Source organism: Ranitomeya imitator, chromosome 10 (genome assembly GCF_032444005.1).
Source record: "Ranitomeya imitator isolate aRanImi1 chromosome 10, aRanImi1.pri, whole genome shotgun sequence".
Lineage (NCBI taxonomy): Eukaryota > Metazoa > Chordata > Amphibia > Anura > Dendrobatidae > Ranitomeya > Ranitomeya imitator.
The window spans coordinates 144,239,600-144,264,369 of NC_091291.1; the positions used below are offsets into that span (position 1 = coordinate 144,239,600).

At 55.7% G+C, this 24,770-nt stretch overlaps 2 protein-coding genes across 4 annotated transcripts in view; one reads left to right on the forward strand and one right to left on the reverse strand.

Annotated features, from left to right (window-relative positions):
- LOC138651428 (cryptochrome-1-like) overlaps positions 1 to 24,770 on the reverse strand; it is a 26,622-nt gene continuing 1,852 nt past the window's right edge. The window contains exons 1-11 of one of the 3 annotated variants that reach the window (XM_069741625.1): positions 13,830 to 13,851; positions 6,930 to 7,152; positions 6,650 to 6,844; positions 6,171 to 6,289; positions 5,921 to 6,075; positions 5,708 to 5,848; positions 5,252 to 5,419; positions 4,678 to 4,818; positions 4,447 to 4,598; positions 1,865 to 2,088; positions 1 to 1,004 (exon numbers count right to left, since the gene is read on the reverse strand). In XM_069741625.1, coding sequence (XP_069597726.1) covers positions 958 to 1,004; positions 1,865 to 2,088; positions 4,447 to 4,598; positions 4,678 to 4,818; positions 5,252 to 5,419; positions 5,708 to 5,848; positions 5,921 to 6,075; positions 6,171 to 6,289; positions 6,650 to 6,844; positions 6,930 to 7,147 — 1,560 coding nt within the window. In that variant the 5' untranslated portion in view covers positions 7,148 to 7,152; positions 13,830 to 13,851 and the 3' untranslated portion in view covers positions 1 to 957. Of the gene's footprint in view, positions 1,005 to 1,864; positions 2,089 to 4,446; positions 4,599 to 4,677; positions 4,819 to 5,251; positions 5,420 to 5,707; positions 5,849 to 5,920; positions 6,076 to 6,170; positions 6,290 to 6,649; positions 6,845 to 6,929; positions 7,153 to 9,424; positions 9,502 to 13,829; positions 13,852 to 24,770 lie in introns of those variants that run through there. The other 2 variants (XM_069741623.1, XM_069741624.1) reach the window with 2 other exon arrangements.
- The window catches only part of TIRAP (TIR domain containing adaptor protein), a 26,088-nt gene continuing 19,870 nt past the window's right edge, over positions 18,553 to 24,770 (forward strand). The window contains exon 1 of the mRNA XM_069741609.1: positions 18,553 to 18,864. The gene's annotated coding sequence lies outside the window, so the exon portion shown is untranslated. The remainder of the gene's footprint in view (positions 18,865 to 24,770) is intronic.

Here is a 24,770-nt window from a genome sequence, read left to right on the forward strand (position 1 = left end):
CACCACAGTTACACAAAAGTGTTAAAACAAAAATAAAAGAGCCTAATGGTGAGGAAAGGAAATGTGGTTACGAGAAAGGTATTACAGCTTCAGATCCATCAAGTCTATTAGGCTAGTTTCACACTAGCGTTTACCTGATCTGCGTCGGGCTGCAGACTTCCTCCGTGAAGCCCCGCCCTTGGCCACACCTCCACAGCTACCTCCGCCTACTTCTGCATGCAGCCTGCGTACATATCTTTAACATTAGGTACGCAGGGCGTGCAGCTGTATGCGGATGCTGCCCCATGCGTCGTTTTGACAATGCGGCGACCAGCGTAGGACGCAGCCTGTAGCAGTTTTTTTCCCGCATCGTCAAAACGACGCATGCGGCAGCATCCGCATACAGCCGCACGACCTGCGTACCTAATGTTAACGATATGTACGCAGGCTGCATGCAGAAGTAGGCGGAGGTAGCTGTGGAGGTGTGGCCAAGGGCGGGGCTTCACGGAGGAAGTCCGCAGCCCGCCGCAGATCAGGTAAACTGCCTCCCCTTGGACCCCCCCCCCATCAGCTTACCACAGCAGTCGGGGCCCCCTCCACCCATTAGCTGAGCTCAGGAGTCAGGACCCTCTTCCCCTCCACCCACTGACCGCAGGAGTCAGACCCCCTCCCCCCATCAGCTGAGCGCAGGAGCCGGAAACATCCCCCACCCCATCAGCTGAGCACAGGAGCCGGAAACATCCCCCACCCCATCAGCTGAGCACAGGAGCCGGGACCCCCCCAATCTCAATAAACACTATAAGAAGATGCACTGTGCAGAACATTACTTTGTATCCACCGCGGGGAGAGAAGCTGCAGAGCTGTTAATGGCTGGCACCGCCCCCGAGGAGCGCACTTGCGCTCGCTTTGGCTCTTTGTTCTCAGAGCGGTGAGTTCAAGGCGCCTCGTTCCAGCCGTCACTTCCTTTTTCTGCTCCATTTATTTCTTTTTGAAGAATTCGGCCACAGACGCCGTCCTCTTGACCCCTGCAAAGAAGGATCCACATTACATCCAGCTGCGCACCTTCCACTGCTGCCAAACTACAACTCCCAGCATGTGTGGGGACATGAGGGTTGTACTTTTATTAGTAGCTGGTGACCTCACATTGGAGATTTCGGTCGTCGACAATCAGGTCTGTGAATTTAAAGGGGTTTTCCGTCTAGAAAATTGTTGCACTTTATTTGTAGAGCAGCCATGTGCTTGCTGTCAGTGAACATGGACGGTGTGATCTCCAGTCATCAGGTGCTGCAGGGTTTGTACAGTGTGAGCAGATCAAGGGCACTGCAGCTCTCCTTGCTCTGAATGTTGCCCTTCACTGACAGCAAGCAGAGATAATTAACATGGTGAAGAAGACCCTGTTCATACAGGTACTATACAGATGATCAGGTTTTTAAATACATCAGATAGGGATTATATACATTAGACAGGACTGCTCTATTATGGGTATACCTTGGCGATTGGTGGAGCAGCTTAACATACTTTTTTGGCAAAAAAACGTATTAACTAAATACCCTGTATTTTTTTCATTTTTTGACTAGCACTTTCTTATCTACTGTGATTTTTTTTACAACAGAGTATTTTTTGACCTCTCTGTGCGCTTGTGTGTCTTCAAGTTCTTTGGTGGTGTGAACAGGTTTCTACAGACTTGTTCACTGTGCAAGTAGCCCATGTGTTTTTGGTTTTATAATTGTTCTCTAGTCTAAACAAGCAGAGCTGCAGTGTAAAGCATGAGGGAGTGAGACAATAGAAGGGATCAGGCCCCACCAGTCGGTGCAGCCGTGGTGGAGTCGCCCATCTTTGCTGCGTCCTTTATTCCATCTGTCCTGTCCCCTGAACCCGTTCTCACCCTTTTTCTTGCTGGGGCTTTGTGGCCCGTCGTTCCCCGACCTCCGGGCGTACGCAGCCTTCATGCGTTGGATGTTTCGCTTGCTCACTGTCTCGTGCTCCACTATGGGCTTGGGGTAGTCCTTCCCGATGATGCAGCCGGCGCGCTCCTGCACGCTGCGGGGGGATTTCCACGGCTCGTATATGTACTCGGCTGGGAACTTCCTCAATATCGGCAAATATTTCCTGCAGGACGGAAGTGGGAGAGCGATTAGCGTCTCCGCTGTACGACGACACAAACCATCCCGCAATGAACCAGGCCCAGACACTGCACCAGCAGGGGGTGTCCAGCAGGCGCCCTCTCACCACCTTACAAACGTACAGTAGTGATGGGCACACGGGCTTTGGCCGAGTCATAGCCTAAGAACCTTCATTGTGGAAGTACATTTTAAGTAGTTGCACTGCAGTTCCTGGAGCAGAACAATATTGTATCATACAATTATTAGGTTCTGTAGAAGGACGTAGATCTGAGTATTTATTATGATGGAATATAGGCTGAACTGGATGGACAAATGTCTTTTTTCGGCCTTACTAACTATGTTACTATGTTACTATGCAGTTTAGGTCGGGGTCACAATTGCGAGTTCAATGTGAGAATCTCTCACATCAATACCCGATGCTGCTGCCGGTTCTCAGGTACGGAGTGTGCGAATACATGTATGTCTATGCAGCCGCCGGTTCTCGGGTACGGAGTGTGCGAATACATGTATGTCTATGCAGCCGCCGGTTCTCGGGTACGGAGTGTGCGAATACATGTATGTCTATGCAGCCGCCGGTTCTCGGGTACGGAGTGTGCGGATACATGTATGTCTATGCAGCCGCCGGTTCTCGGGTACGGAGTGTGCGGATACATGTATGTCTATGCAGCCGCCGGTTCTCGGGTACGGAGTGTGCGGATACATGTATGTCTATGCAGCCGCCGGTTCTCGGGTACGGAGTGTGCGAATACATGTATGTCTATGCTGCCGCCGGTTCTCGGGTACGGAGTGTGCGGATACATGTATGTCTATGCAGCCGCCGGTTCTCGGGTACGGAGTGTGCGAATACATGTATGTCTATGCAGCCGCCGGTTCTCGGGTACGGAGTGTGCGGATACATGTATGTCTATGCAGCCGCCGGTTCTCGGGTACGGAGTGTGCGGATACATGTATGTCTATGCAGCCGCCGGTTCTCGGGTACGGAGTGTGCGGATACATGTATGTCTATGCAGCCGCCGGTTCTCGGGTACGAAGTGTGCGGATACATGTATGTCTATGCAGCCGCCGGTTCTCGGGTACGGAGTGTGCGGATACATGTATGTCTATGCAGCCGCCGGTTCTCGGGTACGGAGTGTGCGGATACATGTATGTCTATGCAGCCGCCGGTTCTCGGGTACGGAGTGTGCGGATACATGTATGTCTATGCAGCCGCCGGTTCTCGGGTACGGAGTGTGCGGATACATGTATGTCTATGCAGCCGCCGGTTCTCGGGTACGGAGTGTGCGGATACATGTATGTCTATGCAGCCGCCGGTTCTCGGGTACGGAGTGTGCGAATACATGTATGTCTATGCAGCCGCCGGTTCTCGGGTACGGAGTGTGCGGATACATGTATGTCTATGCAGCCGCCGGTTCTCGGGTACGGAGTGTGCGGATACATGTATGTCTATGCAGCCGCCGGTTCTCGGGTACGGAGTGTGCGAATACATGTATGTCTATGCTGCCGCCGGTTCTCGGGTACGGAGTGTGCGGATACATGTATGTCTATGCAGCCGCCGGTTCTCGGGTACGGAGTGTGCGAATACATGTATGTCTATGCAGCCGCCGGTTCTTGGGTACGGAGTGTGCGGATACATGTATGTCTATGCAGCCGCCGGTTCTCGGGTACGGAGTGTGCGGATACATGTATGTCTATGCAGCCGCCGGTTCTCGGGTACGAAGTGTGCGGATACACGCATGTCTGCAGTCGCACGCTTCAGTGCCCAGTGCCGGGTATTGATGTGACAGACTCGCGCTAGTTTCTCGCACTGAACTCGTCAGTGTGACCCCGGCCTTAGGTGTGGTGAGCTCAGTGCCCGGACCTCGGCCCTCAGCGGCTGCCCGCTCCTGAATTTGGATGTTACGCAGTCGTTGCAGCTTGCGCCTGTTCACATTATATGGAGGTGCTAGTCAGGTTTTTTATTTTTACAGTATTTACAACTGATTTTTCTGCACCAAAAAACAGATTGTTCGCAGGAAAACCCCATGGACAGTGCGAGCATTTTTACGGGTCGGTCTTGTGTTTTATTTTCCATTCATTTTATTGAGTGAAAAATGCTGAAAGAATTGTGGCTGCAGGTGCGAAAAATCATTTTGAAGGTTAAAGTCTGCAAGAAAATCAGCAGCGAGGGCCGAGCTCAGACGTCTCGTTCACTTTCATGTTACTGTAAAGCGCAGCGTGTGAACGAGCCCTTAAAGGGATTTTCCAGATTTGTGTTACCATTCAGAGTGATGCTGTGCACTGACAGCAAGCAGAGATCTAAACTGCGAGACACTGGGGGCTTCTTAGCAGGTGATTGGGCGCTCACTTTATGTAATCTCCATTTTTGTCAGTTTTCTTCCCAAACGCCACCGGAGAGTATACACGGAAGAAGCGGTGGAAGAAGGCGCTGGCGGAGAGCCACAGCCAGTTCCCAGCGTTCAGCGACCAGTCCGCGTCCAGCAGCAGCTCCTCAAAAACCTGCGGGTGGAGAACACGGGGTCAGCGGCCCCGACCATCACTCCCATCAGATCACCCACACACGGCCGCCATCTCTGACCTTCTGACCTTCCTCCCACGATATCCACAGATCTCCACGGGTCAGGAAACAGGCGACGGCGTGCCGAGCAAGATGGTGGATCCAGCCCTCCGTCCTCAGCTGCGTCATGATGGCGTCTATGAAGGGGAAACCAGTCCTGGCCTGAGGGAGGTCAGACACGGTCATCACCAAGCAGCCTGGACACATGAGCTGACACTACAGCAGGGGTGTCAAACTGCAATCCTCGAGGGCTGCAAACAGGTCATGTTTTCAGGATTTCCTTGCATTGCACAGGTGATAATTTAATCACCTACACACAATGATTGCAGCACCTTGTGCAAAGCTAAGGAAATCTTGAAAACACGCATGGTTTGCGGCCCTCGAGGAATGCAGTTTGACACCCCTGCTCTACAGTATATATGTGAGAACTGGTCACCGGGCTGTACTTATCTGCCGGTATCAGTCTGCGGTAGTCGGGGAATGCTGGGGATAGTAGTTCTACCCAAGCTGGAGCCACAGGAGGCATATCAGTGTGACAGACTGCAGTGAGGCATGAGCCTGCAGCACCATCCCCCTCCTCCCCCATGTCACTCACTTCTCTCCAGGCTTCCAGATATTCCTTGTTCTCATCCCAATCCACCTGCACACACGCAGAGTTTCCCACCATCTTGTCAAAGTTGGGTATCCCTGCCCCCGCTGTGTAGTAGAACTCCCGCCACAGAAGCTGACCGTGGAGTGACACCGGTGGAGACGAGTGCTTCCTCTGCAGAAGATGGAAAAATGATCGAGATGAGGCAGAAGGGGAGGGAGCGAGGAGGCAGAAAGGGGGGGGGGGGGGGGGGGTGAGGAGGCAGAAGGGGGGGTAGAAGGGAGCAAGGAGGCAGAAAGGGGGGGGGGGGGGCGAGGAGACAAGGGGGGGTAGAAGGGAGCGAGGAGGCAGAGGGGGGGGGGGGGGGGGGGAGCAAGGAGGCAGAAAGGGGGGGGGGGGGTGCAATGGAAGTGTCCTGTGCTCCCCAGAACCTATAAAGTGGCTGTAGAATTGACATCTTACCCCGCGGTAGATCTCCACCAGTCTCCAGTAGAAGACCCGTGCAGACAGACACCCGAACTTCACATAGGGGCTCAGCACCGTCGTACTGGGGGTCAGACTATTGGGTTCAGTGTCCGGTTTCTTGAAGTTACATACCCAGACCTGAGAGCAAGCAACAGCCAATCAGCAATCAGCTTATATCTGTCTGATCGAGCGTCGTAGACGTCTCCTCACCGTTCTCCTCATGTGAAGGTCCAGCCGCCGCAGCGCCTCGCTCTCTCCCCCGGGGTACAGGTGAGGTCCCAGTTTGCTGGGGTCTTGTCCCAGCTCTTGTAATGTGGGAATCCCGTAAATCTCCTCGTATGATGACTTCCATGGTGTGCGACAATCTAAAAAGAAGGGGGTCAGGTAGTGATGACCCCATTCCCCTGCCCCCATAGGCTCAGATCAGTGCCCTAACGACACGGAGACCCTCAGTCTGTACCTCTCATGTTTTCGTCAGTAGGTGCTGGACACGGACGCTTCGGAGCACCTATGGAGGACAGGACGGTTTGCAGGCGGACGTAGGTTAGAGGGGGCTTGCCATTGTTTTCAGCAATCACTCTGCAGGACGAAGAAATAATGAAGGTGAATATGACGGCACAGAAAGAGCAGAGATAATGGTACAGGGGCCGTCCCTCCCGCACCCACCTGTCCGCATGGTACAGGGGCCGTCCCTCCCGCACCCACCTGTCCGCATGGTACAGGGGCCGTCCCTCCCGCACCCACCTGTCCGCATGGTACAGGGGCCGTCCCTCTCGCACCCACCTGTCCGCATGGTACAGGGGCCGTCCCTCCCGCACCAACCTGTCCGCATGGTACAGGGGCCGTCCCTCCCGCACCCACCTGTCCGCATGGTACAGGGGCCGTCCCTCCCGCACGCACCTGTCCGCATGGTACAGGGGCCGTCCCTCTCGCACCCACCTGTCCGCATCGTACAGGGTGTTGGACACCTTCTGGATGACCTCCACGTTGTGCTCGGCCGCCAGCTTCTCCACCTCGGCATCCCGCTGCCTCGAGTATGGCTCGGTGTCCACCTCAAACGTCAGGCGCGTCACCTTCCACTTCTTGAAAAGCTGCGGGAAAACTTCTGCCGGTTTTCCTCTTACCACAAACAACCTGCACAGAAATAATGAGCCCCCATAAAAGACAAGCTTCGCCCAGGAGGAGCCCACAGTGTAACCCACCCCCACCCCATCTGTACCTGGAGTTGATCCTCTTCAGGTTTTCATCCAGATCTCTCAGGGACTCGATGAGGAATCTCCAGCGATTCACGCTGACTCTCATGTTCTTAGGGAACCAGGGATCCAGAATAAAGATGGGGTGCAGCTCGTCACAGTCTCTCATGGCGGCCAGCAGGGCCGGGTTATCATGGAGGCGCAGCCCCTTCCTGAACCAGTGGATGGAGCGGTGTGTCGGCATGGTGGCTGAAAGAAGGGGAAGAAAAGTAGTCAGTAGTAGAGGATGCTGGGGGTGATAGTACAGTGTGGGGTGGGTAGATGCTGGGGGTGACGGCGCAGTGTGGGGTCGGTAGATGCTGGGGGTGATAGTACAGTGTGGGGTGGGTAGATGCTGGGGGGTGACGGTGGTGCAGTGTGGGGTCGGTAGATGCTGGGGGTGACGGTACAGTGTGGGGTCGGTAGATGCTGGGGGTGACGGTGCAGTGTGGGGTCGGTAGATGCTGGGGGTGATAGTACAGTGTGGGGTGGGTAGATGCTGGGGGGTGACGGTGGTGCAGTGTGGGGTCGGTAGATGCTGGGGGTGACGGTACAGTGTGGGGTCGGTAGATGCTGGGGGTGACGGTGCAGTGTGGGGTCGGTAGATGCTGGGGGTGACGGTGCAGTGTGGGGTCGGTAGATGCTGGGGGTGACGGTGCAGTGTGGGGTCGGTAGATGCTGGGGGTGACGGTGCAGTGTGGGGTCGGTAGATGCTGGGGGTGACGGTGCAGTGTGGGGTCGGTAGATGCTGGGGGTGACGGTGCAGTGTGGGGTCGGTAGATGCTGGGGGTGACGGTGCAGTGTGGGGTCGGTAGATGCTGGGGGTGACGGTGCAGTGTGGGGTCGGTAGATGCTGGGGGTGACGGTGCAGTGTGGGGTCGGTAGATGCTGGGGGTGACGGTGCAGTGTGGGGTCGGTAGATGCTGGGGGTGACGGTGCAGTGTGGGGTCGGTAGATGCTGGGGGTGACGGTGCAGTGTGGGGTGACGGTGCAGTGTGGGGTGACGGTGCAGTGTGGGGTGACGGTGCAGTGTGGGGTGACGGTGCAGTGTGGGGTGACGGTGCAGTGTGGGGTCGGTAGATGCTGGGGGTGACGGTGCAGTGTGGGGTCGGTAGATGCTGGGGGTGACGGTGCAGTGTGGGGTCGGTAGATGCTGGGGGTGACGGTGCAGTGTGGGGTCGGTAGATGCTGGGGGTGACGGTGCAGTGTGGGGTCGGTAGATGCTGGGGGTGACGGTGCAGTGTGGGGTCGGTAGATGCTGGGGGTGACGGTGCAGTGTGGGGTCGGTAGATGCTGGGGGTGACGGTGCAGTGTGGGGTCGGTAGATGCTGGGGGTGACGGTGCAGTGTGGGGTCGGTAGATGCTGGGGGTGACGGTGCAGTGTGGGGTCGGTAGATGCTGGGGGTGACGGTGCAGTGTGGGGTCGGTAGATGCTGGGGGTGACGGTGCAGTGTGGGGTCGGTAGATGCTGGGGGTGACGGTGCAGTGTGGGGTCGGTAGATGCTGGGGGTGACGGTGCAGTGTGGGGTCGGTAGATGCTGGGGGTGACGGTGCAGTGTGGGGTCGGTAGATGCTGGGGGTGACGGTGCAGTGTGGGGTCGGTAGATGCTGGGGGTGACGGTGCAGTGTGGGGTCGGTAGATGCTGGGGGTGACGGTGCAGTGTGGGGTCGGTAGATGCTGGGGGTGACGGTGCAGTGTGGGGTCGGTAGATGCTGGGGGTGACGGTGCAGTGTGGGGGTCGGTAGATGCTGGGGGTGACGGTGCAGTGTGGGGTCGGTAGATGCTGGGGGTGACGGTACAGTGTGGGGTCGGTAGATGCTGGGGGTGACGGTGCAGTGTGGGGTCGGTAGATGCTGGGGGTGACGGTGCAGTGTGGGGTCGGTAGATGCTGGGGGTGACGGTGCAGTGTGGGGTCGGTAGATGCTGGGGGTGACGGTGCAGTGTGGGGTCGGTAGATGCTGGGGGTGACGGTGCAGTGTGGGGTCGGTAGATGCTGGGGGTGACGGTGCAGTGTGGGGTCGGTAGATGCTGGGGGTGACGGTGCAGTGTGGGGTCGGTAGATGCTGGGGGTGACGGTGCAGTGTGGGGTCGGTAGATGCTGGGGGTGACGGTGCAGTGTGGGGTCGGTAGATGCTGGGGGTGACGGTGCAGTGTGGGGTCGGTAGATGCTGGGGGTGACGGTGCAGTGTGGGGTCGGTAGATGCTGGGGGTGACGGTGCAGTGTGGGGTCGGTAGATGCTGGGGGTGACGGTGCAGTGTGGGGTCGGTAGATGCTGGGGGTGACGGTGCAGTGTGGGGTCGGTAGATGCTGGGGGTGACGGTGCAGTGTGGGGGTCGGTAGATGCTGGGGGTGACGGTGCAGTGTGGGGTCGGTAGATGCTGGGGGTGACGGTGCAGTGTGGGGTCGGTAGATGCTGGGGGTGACGGTGCAGTGTGGGGTCGGTAGATGCTGGGGGTGACGGTGCAGTGTGGGGTCGGTACCTGCTTCCTCCTCTCCGGGTCTCGGTTACATCACGCTGTAAGAAAAGTTACACAACGTTCCATGTGGAGGAGGAGCTACCACCGGAAAGACCAATAAGAAAGAGCCACTGTGGCCACGCCCCCAGCCAGTAACCCTGTATGGGACACGTGATGAGTTGGATCCTAGAACTGATGTCGGCCGATGTGATCGCTGTCGGCCACGGACGAGAAGATTCTGCAGCTTTTTAATGTTTTTTTTGGTCCGTCCTGTAAACTGTTCTCAAATCATACTGGGGCGCAAAGCCTGATGGATGAAATACCCAAAGCTGCCCGTGACCCCGACATGCAGGACCGATGCCCCCAAATGTTCTGAACAACCCAGGAAATAGAGAAATGTGCTGAGGCTCCCAGGACCCCCAAAATGTTCTCTGATGCATCCCAGCCATACTGTGACCCCGACACAGGGACGTGTGACCCCGGCCATACTGTGACCCCGACACAGGGACGTGTGACCCCGGCCATACTGTGACCCCGACACAGGGACGTGTGACCCCGGCCATACTGTGACCCCGACACAGGGACGTGTGACCCGGCCATACTGTGACCCCGACACAGGGATGTGTGACCCCGGCCGTACTGTGACCCCGACACAGGGACGTGTGACCCCGGCCGTACTGTGACCCCGACAAAGAGACATGTGACCCCGACAAAGGGACGTGTGACCACGGCCGTACTGTGACCCCGACACAGGGACGTGTGACCACGGCCGTACTGTGACCCCGACACAGGGACGTGTGACCCAGCCATACTGTGACCCCGACACAGGGACGTGTGACCCCGGCCGTACTGTGACCCCGACACAGGGACGTGTGACCCCGGCCGTACTGTGACCCCGACACAGGGACGTGTGACCCCGGCCGTACTGTGACCCCGACACAGGGACGTGTGACCACGGCCGTACTGTGACCCCGACACAGGGACGTGTGACCCCGGCCGTACTGTGACCCCGACACAGGGACGTGTGACCCCGGCCGTACTGTGACCCCGACACAGGGACGTGTGACCCCGGCCGTACTGTGACCCCGACACAGGGACGTGTGACCCCGGCCGTACTGTGACCCCGACAAAGAGACGTGTGACCCGGCCATACTGTGACCCCGACAAAGAGACATGTGACCCCGGCCATACTGTGACCCCGACAAAGGGACGTGTGACCACGGCCGTACTGTGACCCCGACACAGGGATGTGTGACCCCGGCCGTACTGTGACCCCGGCCCAGGGACGTGTGACCACGGCCGTACTGTGACCCCGACACAGGGATGTGTGACCCCGGCCGTACTGTGACCCCGGCCATACTGTGACCCCGACACAGGGACGTGTGACCCGGCCATACTGTGACCCCGACACAGGGACGTGTGACCCGGCCATACTGTGACCCCGACACAGCGACGTGTGACCCGGCCGTACTGTGACCCCGACCCAGGGATGTGTGACCACGGCCATACTGTGACCCCGACACAGGGACATGTGACCCGGCCATACTGTGACCCCGACACAGGGACGTGTGACCCGGCCGTACTGTGACCCCGACACAGGGACGTGTGACCCCGGCCGTACTGTGACCCCGGCCATACTGTGACCCCGACACAGGGACGTGTGACCCGGCCATACTGTGACCCCGACACAGGGATGTGTGACCACGGCCGTACTGTGACCCCGACACAGGGACGTGTGACCACGGCCGTACTGTGACCCCGACACAGGGACGTGTGACCCGGCCGTACTGTGACCCCGACACAGGGACGTGTGACCACGGCCGTACTGTGACCCCGACCCAGGGACGTGTGACCACGGCCGTACTGTGACCCCGACACAGGGATGTGTGACCCCGGCCGTACTGTGACCCCGGCCATACTGTGACCCCGACACAGGGACGTGTGACCCTGGCCATACTGTGACCCCGACACAGGGATGTGTGACCACGGCCGTACTGTGACCCCGACACAGGGATGTGTGACCCCGGCCGTACTGTGACCCCGGCCATACTGTGACCCCGACACAGGGACGTGTGACCCTGGCCATACTGTGACCCCGACCCAGGGACGTGTGACCACGGCCGTACTGTGACCCCGACACAGGGATGTGTGACCCCGGCCGTACTGTGACCCCGGCCATACTGTGACCCCGACACAGGGACGTGTGACCCTGGCCATACTGTGACCCCGACACAGTGACGTGTGACCCCGGCCGTACTGTGACCCCGACACAGGGATGTGTGACCCGCCGTACTGTGACCCCGACACATGTGAACCCGGCCATATGTTGCAGGAATAGCTGCCGACCAACACAGAGGATCTCACTTTGCTTACAATGAGGCCTCGTTACAACCCCGGACTCTGCGCAGATTATTCTCTGCTGTGATTTTCTCCGCTCCATATACTTGTTCGGGTTATTTTGACTTGTGACTCTGATCTGTATCGGACGGCTACCTGATTTTTTTTGGACTCATGAAATATGATGGGAACATGTTCCAGCTGTGAGAATCACAGACGTGACTCAGTGTGAACGAGCGCCGATCCTTCCTACCCAATCACATCCGTGTCTCACTGCTCCACCAGTTTGCTCACTGCTCCACCAGTTTGCTCACTGCTCCACCAGTTTACCCACTGCTCCACCAGTTTACCCACTGCTCCACCAGTTTACCCACTGCTCCACCAGTTTACCCACTGCTCCACCAGTTTACCCACTGCTCCACCAGTTTACCCACTGCTCCACCAGTTTACCCACTGCTCCACCAGTTTACCCACTGCTCCACCAGTTTACCCACTGCTCCACCAGTTTACCCACTGCTCCACCAGTTTGCCCACTGCTCCACCAGTTTGCTCACTGCTCCACCAGTTTGCTCACTGCTCCACCAGTTTGCTCACTGCTCCACCAGTTTACCCACTGCTCCACCAGTTTACCCACTGCTCCACCAGTTTACCCACTGCTCCACCAGTTTGCCCACTGCTCCACCAGTTTGCCCACTGCTCCACCAGTTTGCCCACTGCTCCACCAGTTTGCCCACTGCTCCACCAGTTTGCCCACTGCTCCACCAGTTTGCCCACTGCTCCACCAGTTTGCCCACTGCTCCACCAGTTTGCTCACTGCTCCACCAGTTTACTCACTGCTCCACCAGTTTACTCACTGCTCCACCAGTTTACTCACTGCTCCACCAGTTTACTCACTGCTCCACCAGTTTACTCACTGCTCCACCAGTTTACTCACTGCTCCACCAGTTTGCTCACTGCTCCACCAGTTTGCTCACTGCTCCACCAGTTTGCCCACTGCTCCACCAGTTTACCCACTGCTCCACCAGTTTACCCACTGCTCCACCAGTTTACCCACTGCTCCACCAGTTTACCCACTGCTCCACCAGTTTACCCACTGCTCCACCAGTTTGCCCACTGCTCCACCAGTTTGCCCACTGCTCCACCAGTTTGCCCACTGCTCCACCAGTTTGCCCACTGCTCCACCAGTTTGCTCACTGCTCCACCAGTTTACTCACTGCTCCACCAGTTTACTCACTGCTCCACCAGTTTACTCACTGCTCCACCAGTAATCCCGTCTTCCCGTCTCCGCTTTCTAGGGGTCAGATCTGATCTTTGTCCTAATTCATCATGAAATTGCAGCAAACAATCCAGAACTTTGTGAAACCAAAATGTCACCTCCAGAAATGATGAGAACGTGCGATCCTGCAGCCTCCGCGCCCCGGGAGCATCCTGTAGGGTGCGTTCACACTAGGCGTTCTTCCAGAGTTTTTTCTGCAGGAAAACCTGATCTCGTGGCGGGAAATAAGCTGCAGAATAAAAGCTTGTTTTTCTTGTGTATTTGATGCATTTGTTGCTGCGGTTTTGGCATGCTAGCTTTGCCTCTTGTGCATTCATAGAATCAGGTTTTGGCACAAAAACCGCAAAAGAACCTGATACCTGCATTTATGGTGCGTTTTTTCACCCATGCATTTCAATGAGTAATAAACGCTGAAATCGGTGACCTGCTCCATTGTGCAAAAAAACATGCAAAGCACAAAAGCCTGATGACAAAAAAACCAAGCTGTATGTATGAGATTTCTGAAACCTCAGACTTTGCTGATATTGTGAAACGCAGCTGAAAATTAGCATAAAAAACGCCCAGTGTGAACTTAGCCGGATGTGAGGATCAGTATCTCTGTCCATACAGCGGCTGCTGGGGGAGGAGCGTGTGACCGGACCCGCCCAGCAACCGTCTCCAAAGATTAAAGGGAACCTGTCACCCCCAGAATCGCGGGTGAGGTAAGCCCACCGCCATCAGGGGCTTATCTCCAGCACTATGTAATGCGTTCTGTAATGCTGTAGATAAGCCCCCGATGTATCCTGAAAGATGAGAAAGAGGTTACATTATACTCACCCCGGGGCGGTCCGGTCCGATGGGTGTCTCAGGTCCGGGGCCTCCCATCTTCATATGACGACGTCCTCTTCTTGTCTTCATGCTCCGGCTCCGGCGCAGGCGCACTTTATCTCCCTGTTGAGGGCAGAGCAAAGTAGTGCAGTGCGCAGGTGCTGGGCCTCGCTGACCTTTCCTGGCACCTGCGCACTGCAGTACTTTGCGCTGCCCTCAACAGGGAGATAAAGTGCGCCTGCGCCGGAGCCGGAGCATGAAGACAAGAAGAGGACGTCATCATATGAAGATGGGAGGCCCCGGCAGGGCTGCCACTAGAAATTTTGGGGCCCCATACTGGCAAAATTTTCGGGGCCCCCTTGAGACTCTGCCCAGGCTCCACCCCAGCCCCGCCTCCAGGCTCCACCCCTCAAACTGTCCACAGTCCCACCGCTATCTCTTGGAAAATCTCCACTTCTCACCTATCACACATTAACAGTTCCCATCACCAGATCACACATATAGCCGGCAGCTTTTGTTTTGGCCAAAAGATTTTTTAAGCCGCCACCAGAACACGGTAGACACTTTTGGCCGGGCCCTACTCTACTGTAACCTACTAAATATTTGTTAAAATATGCAATACAATTTAGGTATATTTTTATTTATTTTTCAAATTTTAAAATGACCTATAATACTACATACAAGGAACAAATACCACAACACTATGACCAGATGACATATTACCACCACAGTGATCGAATAATATAAAATACAAGGAACAAATACCGCAACACCATGACCAGACCGCATATTACCACCACATAGTGACTGAATACTACAATACTGATCAGTAATAAAAAAAAACAACCACAATACTATCACCATCAGTGCCATTATACACAGGAGATCTGTAATTAGTAAGCAGTGTCTGTGTACAGGTAATACAGTGATCACCGGTGACATTATACACTGGAGCTCTGTATATAGTATACAGTGTATAGTGTCAGTGTATAGTTAACACTGACTCACCAGTGACGTCTCTAGGTGAAGTCCTTCATCTTTCATCCAGCACAGACCGCCATCATTTCTTCCAGCCAGGACTCGTCTCTGCAGGAAATAACACAGTTATCTCGAGTTCCACTTGCAGAACACATTACTTAATTTTCACAGCCTCTACATTACACCACATAAAGAAGGTGACATAGTATCACTCTGCACAGTAACAGGACCTCCCCCCATTTAAAACAGTATACTCAAAAAATAAAATAAATACATCACTGCAATAATAATATCCCTTAATTAGCCCCTATGATAATATTCGCCATCCTAGCCCCCGTGTGTCTCATTGCAGGCTCCAGCCATATGTTCTCCCATCCTGCCCTCATGAGTATCCATTCTGCCCCATATGATCTCCCCATCCTGCCCCATCTGTCTCCAATCCTGCCCCATCTGTCTCCATTCTGCCCCATCTGTCTCCAATCCTGCCCCATCTGTGTCCAGCACTCTGCCCCATCTGTGTCCAGCACTCTGCCCCATCTGTGTCCAGCACTCTGCCCCATCTGTGTTCAGCACTCTGCCCCATCTGTGTCCAATCCTGCCCCATCTCTGTCCAGCGCTCTGCCCCATCTCTGTCCAGCGCTCTGCCCCATCTCTGTCCAGCGCTCTGCCCCATCTCTGTCCAGCGCTCTGCCCCATCTCTGTCCAGCGCTCTGCCCCATCTCTGTCCAGCGCTCTGCCCCATCTCTGTCCAGCGCTCTGCCCCATCTCTGTCCAGCGCTCTGCCCCATCTCTGTCCAGCGCTCTGCCCCATCTCTGTCCAGCGCTCTGCCCCATCTCTGTCCAGCGCTCTGCCCCATCTCTGTCCAGCGCTCTGCCCCATCTCTGTCCAGCGCTCTGCCCCATCTCTGTCCAGCGCTCTGCCCCATCTCTGTCCAGCCCTCTGCCCCATCTCTGTCCAGCCCTCTGCCCCATCTCTGTCCAGCCCTCTGCCCCATCTCTGTCCAGCCCTCTGCCCCATCTCTGTCCAGCGCTCTGCCCCATCTCTGTCCAGCGCTCTGCCCCATCTCTTCCCAGCACTCTGCCCCATCTCTGTCCAGCACTCTGCCCAGCACTCTGCCCCATCTCTTCCCAGCACTCTGCCCAGCACTCTGCCCCATCTCTGTCCAGCACTCTGCCCCATCTCTGTCCAGCACTCTGCCCCATCTCTGTCCAGCACTCTGCCCCATCTCTTCCCAGCACTCTGCCCCATCTCTTCCCAGCACTCTGCCCCATCTCTTCCCAGCACTCTGCCCCATCTCTGTCCAGCACTCTGCCCCATCTCTGTCCAGCACTCTGCCCAGCACTCTGCCCCATCTCTTCCCAGCACTCTGCCCCATCTCTGTCCAGCGTTCTTCCTTGGGCCCCCGGATCGCCGCTCTAAAAAAAAAAAAAAAAAGAAGTTCTTCTTACCTGCCGCGCTCCTGCGGCGGGCGAAGTCTCCACGCAGCTGCAGCGTGCATGCACTCGCCGGCGACTGACAATGATGTCAGACGCCGGCGACATGCACGCACGCTGCGGCTGACGTCAGCGCCTGCCAGCCTCAGATTGGCTGGCGGCGCCGCGCTGTTAACTATTGACGTGCGGGCCCGCGCCCGCACGTCAATAGCTTTAAACAGCTGCAGCGTCGGCGCTAAGGGCCCGGTGAGCCTGCGGCTGCCGGTAGGGGCCCGGTGAGCAGATAAGAGGGGGCCCGATGCGGGCCCCCTCTGCTCACCGGGCCCCATACGCCAGTCACGGCCGTCATGCCCTGATGGCGGCCCTGTCCACTTGCAGAACACATTACTTAATTTTCACAGCCTCTACATTACACCACATAAAGAAGGTGACATAGTATCACTCTGCACAGTAACAGGACCTCCCCCCATTTAAAACAGTATACTCAAAAAATAAAATAAATACATCACTGCAATAATAATATCCCTTAATTAGCCCCTATGATAATATTCGCCATCCTAGCCCCCGTGTGTCTCATTGCAGGCTCCAGCCATATGTTCTCCCATCCTGCCCTCATGAGTATCCATTCTGCCCCATATGATCTCCCCATCCTGCCCCATCTGTCTCCAATCCTGCCCCATCTGTCTCCATTCTGCCCCATCTGTCTCCAATCCTGCCCCATCTGTGTCCAGCACTCTGCCCCATCTGTGTCCAGCACTCTGCCCCATCTGTGTCCAGCACTCTGCCCCATCTGTGTTCAGCACTCTGCCCCATCTGTGTCCAATCCTGCCCCATCTCTGTCCAGCGCTCTGCCCCATCTCTGTCCAGCGCTCTGCCCCATCTCTGTCCAGCGCTCTGCCCCATCTCTGTCCAGCGCTCTGCCCCATCTCTGTCCAGCGCTCTGCCCCATCTCTGTCCAGCGCTCTGCCCCATCTCTGTCCAGCGCTCTGCCCCATCTCTGTCCAGCGCTCTGCCCCATCTCTGTCCAGCGCTCTGCCCCATCTCTGTCCAGCGCTCTGCCCCATCTCTGTCCAGCGCTCTGCCCCATCTCTGTCCAGCGCTCTGCCCCATCTCTGTCCAGCGCTCTGCCCCATCTCTGTCCAGCGCTCTGCCCCATCTCTGTCCAGCCCTCTGCCCCATCTCTGTCCAGCCCTCTGCCCCATCTCTGTCCAGCCCTCTGCCCCATCTCTGTCCAGCGCTCTGCCCCATCTCTGTCCAGCGCTCTGCCCCATCTCTTCCCAGCACTCTGCCCCATCTCTGTCCAGCACTCTGCCCAGCACTCTGCCCCATCTCTTCCCAGCACTCTGCCCAGCACTCTGCCCCATCTCTGCCCAGCACTCTGCCCCATCTCTTCCCAGCACTCTGCCCAGCACTCTGCCCCATCTCTGTCCAGCACTCTGCCCCATCTCTGTCCAGCACTCTGCCCCATCTCTGTCCAGCACTCTGCCCCATCTCTTCCCAGCACTCTGCCCCATCTCTTCCCTGCACTCTGCCCCATCTCTGTCTAGCACTCTGCCCCATCTCTGTCCAGCACTCTGCCCAGCACTCTGCCCCATCTCTTCCCAGCACTCTGCCCCATCTCTGTCCAGCGTTCTTCCTTGGGCCCCCGGATCGCCGCTCTAAAAAAAAAAAAAGAAGTTCTTCTTACCTGCCGCGCTCCTGCGGCGGGCGAAGTCTCCACGCAGCTGCAGCGTGCATGCACTCGCCGGCGACTGACAATGATGTCAGACGCCGGCGACATGCACGCACGCTGCGGCTGACGTCAGCGCCTGCCAGCCTCAGATTGGCTGGCGGCGCCGCGCTGTTAACTATTGACGTGCGGGCCCGCGCCCGCACGTCAATAGCTTTAAACAGCTGCAGCGTCGGCGCTAAGGGCCCGGTTAGCCTGCGGCTGCCGGTAGGGGCCCGGTGAGCAGATAAGAGGGGGCCCGATGCGGGCCCCCTCTGCTCACCGGGCCCCATACGCCAGTCACGGCCGTCATGCCCTGATGGCGGCCCTGATGGCGGCCCTGGGCCCCGGACCGCCCCTGGGTGAGTATAATGTAACCTCTTTTTCAGGATACATCGGGGTCTTCTCTACAGCATTACAGCATGCATTACACAATGCTGGAGATAAGCCCCTGATGCCGGTGGCCGCAGCTCATTCTAGAATTTTGGGGTGACAGGTTCCCTTTAAACACCTCATAGGGGAAAGCTGTTTTCTATTGGAGGAGACTGATGGGCGTGTCTAGTCACGTGCTCCTCCCCCAGCAGCCGCTATTGGACAGAAGTGCAGTGCAGTGTGAGAGGAGGGAAGCTGCACTGACAGGAGTCAGTGTCTCATCCCTCTGCTGCTGTCAACTGCTTCACAGTAGTTCATGATTTATTATATAGAATTTTTTCCCATCGCTGTGTCTGGTGCTGCACAGTATAATGGTGCCACGTGAGGGGCCGGCGGTGTGGGGGCCTCTGTACATGTGAGCAGGAGGAAGGACATTGTGGACCCTCCCTCAGAGACTTCCTCCTCCCGAGCCCGGGCCTCCTCCGCCTCCTGATCACAACCCTGCAGCCTCCGGGACAATGACAGCGAACACCGAGGATTCCTGAGCAGCAGGTAACAAACCCGCTCTACTGGGCCGGACTGGGTGCAGTGTGGGGCACAGGCGGGTGGATGGTATCGGCAGGGTATGACACAGGGCAGGACGGGACACTGCAGGGTATGACACAGGGCAGGACAGGACACTGCAGGGCATGACACAGGGCAGGACAGGACACTGCAGGGCATGACACAGGGCAGGACAGGACACTGCAGGGTGCAGGAGGGCAGGACGGGACACTGCAGGGTATGACACAGGGCAGGACGGGACACTGCAGGGTATGACACAGGGCAGGACGGGACACTGCAGGGCATGATACAGGGCAGGACGGGACACTGCAGGGTATGACACAGGGCAGGACAGGACACTGCAGGGCATGACACAGGGCAGGACAGGACACTGCAGGGTGCAGGAGGGCAGGACGGGACACTGCAGGGTATGACACAGGGCAGGACGGGACACTGCAGGGTATGACACAGGGCAGGACGGGACACTGCAGGGTGCAGGAGGGCAGGACGGGACACTGCAGGGTATGACACAGGGCAGGACGGGACACTGCAGGGCATGACACAGGGCAGGACGGGACACTGCAGGGTATGACACAGGGCAGGACAGGACACTGCAGGGCATGACACAGGGCAGGACGGGACACTGCAGGGTATGACACAGGGCAGGACGGGACACTGCAGGGTGCAGGAGGGCAGGACGGGACACTGCAGGGTATGACACAGGGCAGGACGGGACACTGCAGGGCATGACACAGGGCAGGACGGGACACTGCAGGGCATGACACAGGGCAGGACGGGACACTGCAGGGTATGACACAGGGCAGGACGGGACACTGCAGGGTATGACACAGGGCAGGACGGGACACTGCAGGGTGCAGGAGGGCAGGACGGGACACTGCAGGGTATGACACAGGGCAGGACGGGACACTGCAGGGCATGACACAGGGCAGGACGGGACACTGCAGGGCATGATACAGGGCAGGACGGGACACTGCAGGGTGCAGGAGGGCAGGACGGGACACTGCAGGGTATGACACAGGGCAGGACGGGACACTGCAGGGCATGACACAGGGCAGGACAGGACACTGCAGGGTATGACACAGGGCAGGACGGGACACTGCAGGGTATGATACAGGGCAGGATGGGACACTGCAGGGTATGATACAGGGCAGGACGGGACACTGCAGGGTATGATACAGGGCAGGACGGGACACTGCAGGGTATGATACAGGGCAGGATGGGACACTGCAGGGTATGATACAGGGCAGGATGGGACACTGCAGGGTATGATACAGGGCAGGACGGGACACTGCAGGGTATGATACAGGGCAGGACGGGACACTGCAGGGTATGATACAGGGCAGGACGGGACACTGCAGGGTGCAGGAGGGCAGGACGGGACACTGCAGGGTATGACACTGCAGGGTATGATACAGGGCAGGACGGGACACTGCAGGGTATGACACAGGGCAGGACGGGACACTGCAGGGTATGACACAGGGCAGGACGGGACACTGCAGGGTATGACACAGGGCAGGACGGGACACTGCAGGGTATGATACAGGGCAGGACGGGACACTGCAGGGTATGACACAGGGCAGGATGGGACACTGCAGGGTATGACACAGGGCAGGACAGGACACTGCAGGGTGCAGGCGGGCAGGACAGGACACTGCAGGGTGCAGGCGGGCAGGACAGGACACTGCAGGGTGCAGGCGGGCAGGACGGGACACTGCAGGGTACAGGAGGGCAGGACAGGACACTGCAGGGTGCAGGCGGGCAGGACAGGACACTGCAGGGTGCAGGCGGGCAGGACAGGACACTGCAGGGTGCAGGCGGGCAGGACAGGACACTGCAGGGTGCAGGCGGGCAGGACAGGACACTGCAGGGTGCAGGCGGGCAGGACAGGACACTGCAGGGTATGATACAGGGCAGGACGGGACACACTGCAGGGTACAGGCGGGCAGGACGGGACACTGCAGGGTGGAGACTATGAAGAATCATTGAAAATAGTGCATATTATGCCACATAATTAACGAGGAAGTTTTGAAGGTAAAATTTATCTTTATTGAAGAAAATGTATGAGAAAAGTTGAAATTTATACAGTTCAGCCACCGCTGGCATCACATGGCAGAAAACTGAAATAATGATATACAATCTATATATAGTTGTCTAAGGGTCACTTCCGTCTGTCCTTCTGTCTGTCTGTCACGGATATTCATTGGTCGCGGCCTCTGTCTGTCATGGAAATCCAAGTTGCTGATTGATTGGTCACGGCAAAACAGCCACGACCAATCAGCGTCGGCCACAGTCCGGAAGAAAATGGCCGCTCCTTACTCCCCGCAGTCAGTGCCCGGCGCCCGCATACTCCCCTCCAGTCACCGCTCACACAGGGTTAATGTCGGCGGTAACGGACCGTGTTATGCCGCGGGTAACGCACTCCGTAACCGCTGCTATTAACCCTGTGTGTCGCCAACTTTTCACTATTGAGGCTGCCTATGCGGCATCAATAGTAAAAAAAAAATGTAATGTTAAAAATAATATAAAAACAAAAAACCTGCTATTCTCACCCTCCGTCATCCGACGATGCGCTCGCGCCGGCCGCCATCTGCCGTTCCCGGCGGTCCATTGCGAAATTACCCAGAAGACTTAGCAGGCTCGCGAGACCGCCAAGTCATCTGGGTAATTTCGTAATGCATCTTGGGAACGGAAGATGGCGGCAGCCGCACGCGTATCGCCGGAGCTTCAGTGGATCCCAGGGGGTGAGTATATAACCGTTTTTTATTTTAATTATTTTTTTAACAGGGATATGGTGCCCAGACTGCTATATACTACGTGGGCTTTGTTAGATACCGCGTGGCTGCTATATACAACATAGGCAGTGTTATATACTCCGTGGGCTGTGTTATGTACTGCTGTGGTATATATTACTTGGCTGCTATATACTGCGTGGGCTGTCTTATATACTACGTGGCTGCTATATACTGCATGGCCTGTGTTATATACTGCGTGGCTGCTATATACTGCGTGGCCTGTTATATAGTACGTGGCTGTGTTATATACTGCGTGGCCACTTATATATTGTGTGGCCTGTATTAATGCATTGGGTATTCTACAATATGTATGTATATAGCAGCCACGTAGTATATAGCACAGGCCACGTAGTATTTGTCTGCTATATACTACATGGCTCCTATATACTACGTGGCCTGTGCTATATACTATGTGGCTGCTATATACTGTACATACATAAATACATATTCTAGAATACCCAATGCGTTAGAATCGGGCCACCATCTAGTATACATATAACTTGTGCTCCTTAAATACGCAGTACTAATGTAATTAATACCGCACTGGTGTAGCTAGAAACAGCAATATAGCATCCAGGAACACATTAGTTACACCGTTGTGGTATTAAGCTATGTTCACATTTGCGTTGTTGGGCGTTGCGTCGGCAACGCACAACGCATGCAGAACGCATGCACAAACGCATTGTTTTGTGATGCATGCGTCCATTTTTGGCTTGATTTTGGATGCAAAAAACATGCAACATGCAGCGTTCTCTGCGCCCTGACGTTTGCGCCAAAATGACTCATGCGTCACAAAACGCAAGACAACGCATGTCCATGCGCCCCCCCCCCCCCCCATGTTAAATATAGGGGAGCATGACGCATGCGTCGCCGAACCTGCACCCGACGCAACGCAAATGTGAACGTAGCCTTAATGACATAATCCTATAATAATATAATTACTATCAAATAATACAGTTATTTCGCTGGGAGACCAGCGTTGGCTACACTGTATGAATTGCAAATATTTTGTATATTTTCTTCAATAAATAACTTATATTCTCAAAACTTCCTCTTTATTATTTTTTCAATATGTTTCTTCGACACCTTTGGTGCGTAGCCATAATGAATAGTCCTATATTTTGAGCGCAGTTCTAGTAGTTGGCATCAGCTCCTCTTTTTCGCGGTCTTCCTGTACTCGCACAATCTGCTCAAATTTGTTCCCGCGGTACAGACTATGGGGAATATATTGATGATAGGACAATACCGTATATCTGAATGTCCAGTGCTGGCACACATCAGTGCAGGGGCTGCGTCTGTGGGGTGATGGGACGGGCTCTGTCTGGCAGCCGGAGTGCCATCGGAAGTATATTCTCTCGTAAAGGCTTCTTCCTGGCGTTACCAATGTCGTCTACAGACCAATCTCTGGCGATCGCTGCATTCAAGAAAAAGGACTAAATGCTGAAGAGGAAAGACCTCCATTGCCGGCGTCCATCCTCTAGTCTTCACCCGGACACCACGTAGAGAGCGCCATGAAGAGGTCCTCATGAGGCCACACCGGTCCTACCCACCGCATCATGGTGTGGGGGGATATTATGTCCGGTAGATAGACCCCCCCTAGTCTTCATCCCTGGTCACTAACAGCTCTGACGTTACATTGAATTGTTGGGTGGAAGTCTACCAGGAGCCGTTTTTCCGCACGACACCCCAGGCTGCAGGTTCCTCACATTACTGTAAATCTCCTGCGTGGCCGAAATCTGCTCCAGTGTCTGCAACATCTCCGGACTTGTCTCCATTGGGAGGGTCATTGGTCAGTGATTACACAGGACTGCTGGCAACGTCTCCGTCGTAGTGTCATTGGTCGGTGATTACACAGGACTGCTGGCAACGTCTCCAGACTTGTCTCCATCGGAGTGTCATTGGTCGGTGATTACACAGGACTGCTGGCAACGTCTCCAGACTTGTCTCCATCGGAGTGTCATTGGTCAGTGATTACACAGGACTGCTGGCAACGTCTCCGGACTTGTCTCCATCGGAGTGTCATTGGTCGGTGATTACACAGGACTGCTGGCAACGTCTCCAGACTTGTCTCCATCGGAGTGTCATTGGTCGGTGATTACACAGGACTGCTGGCAACGTCTCCAGACTTGTCTCCATCGGAGTGTCATTGGTCAGTGATTACACAGGACTGCTGGCAACGTCTCCGGACTTGTCTCCATTGGTCTGTGATTACACAGGAGCTGCCATATCCTGATGATTTGTAAAGTCGGCAGGAGAACTTTCCTCAGACGACCATTAATAACCCCAGTGACAGGAGCCGAGGCCGGAGGTGCCAGGATTTCTGCACGAGGCTCAGACTCCAGACTGGAAATAATCGGGATGTATAGAACATTTTGCTCCCATTTTCCACCATTTGCAGATAGGTGACATCGCCATCCTCTGATTTCCGTCATTCCAACGCTTGTACATCACTAATATCACTGCACATTAGTCGATAATCGCTCACATTAGTAACATAGTTAGTAAGGCCGAAAAAAGACATTTGTCCATCCAGTTCAGCCTATATTCTATCATAATAAATCCCCAGATCTACGTCCTTCTACAGAACCTAATAATTGTATGATACAATATTGTTCTGCTCCAGGAGGACATCCAGGCCTATCTTGAACCCCTCGACTGAGTTCGCCATCACCACCTCCTCAGGCAAGCAATTCCAGATTCTCACTGCCCTAACAGTAAAGAATCCTCTTCTATGTTGGTGGAAAAACCTTCTCTCCTCCAGACGCAAAGAATGCCCCCTTGTGCCCGTCACCTTCCTTGGTATAAACAGATCCTCAGCGAGATATTTGTATTGTCCCCTTATATACTTATACATGGTTATTAGATCGCCCCTCAGTCGTCTTTTTTCTAGACTAAATAATCCTAATTTCGCTAATCTATCTGGGTATTGTAGTTCTCCCATCCCCTTTATTAATTTTGTTGCCCTCCTTTGTACTCTCTCTAGTTCCATTATATCCTTCCTGAGCACCGGTGCCCAAAACTGGACACAGTACTCCATGTGCGGTCTAACTAGGGATTTGTACAGAGGCAGTATAATGCTCTCATCATGTGTATCCAGACCTC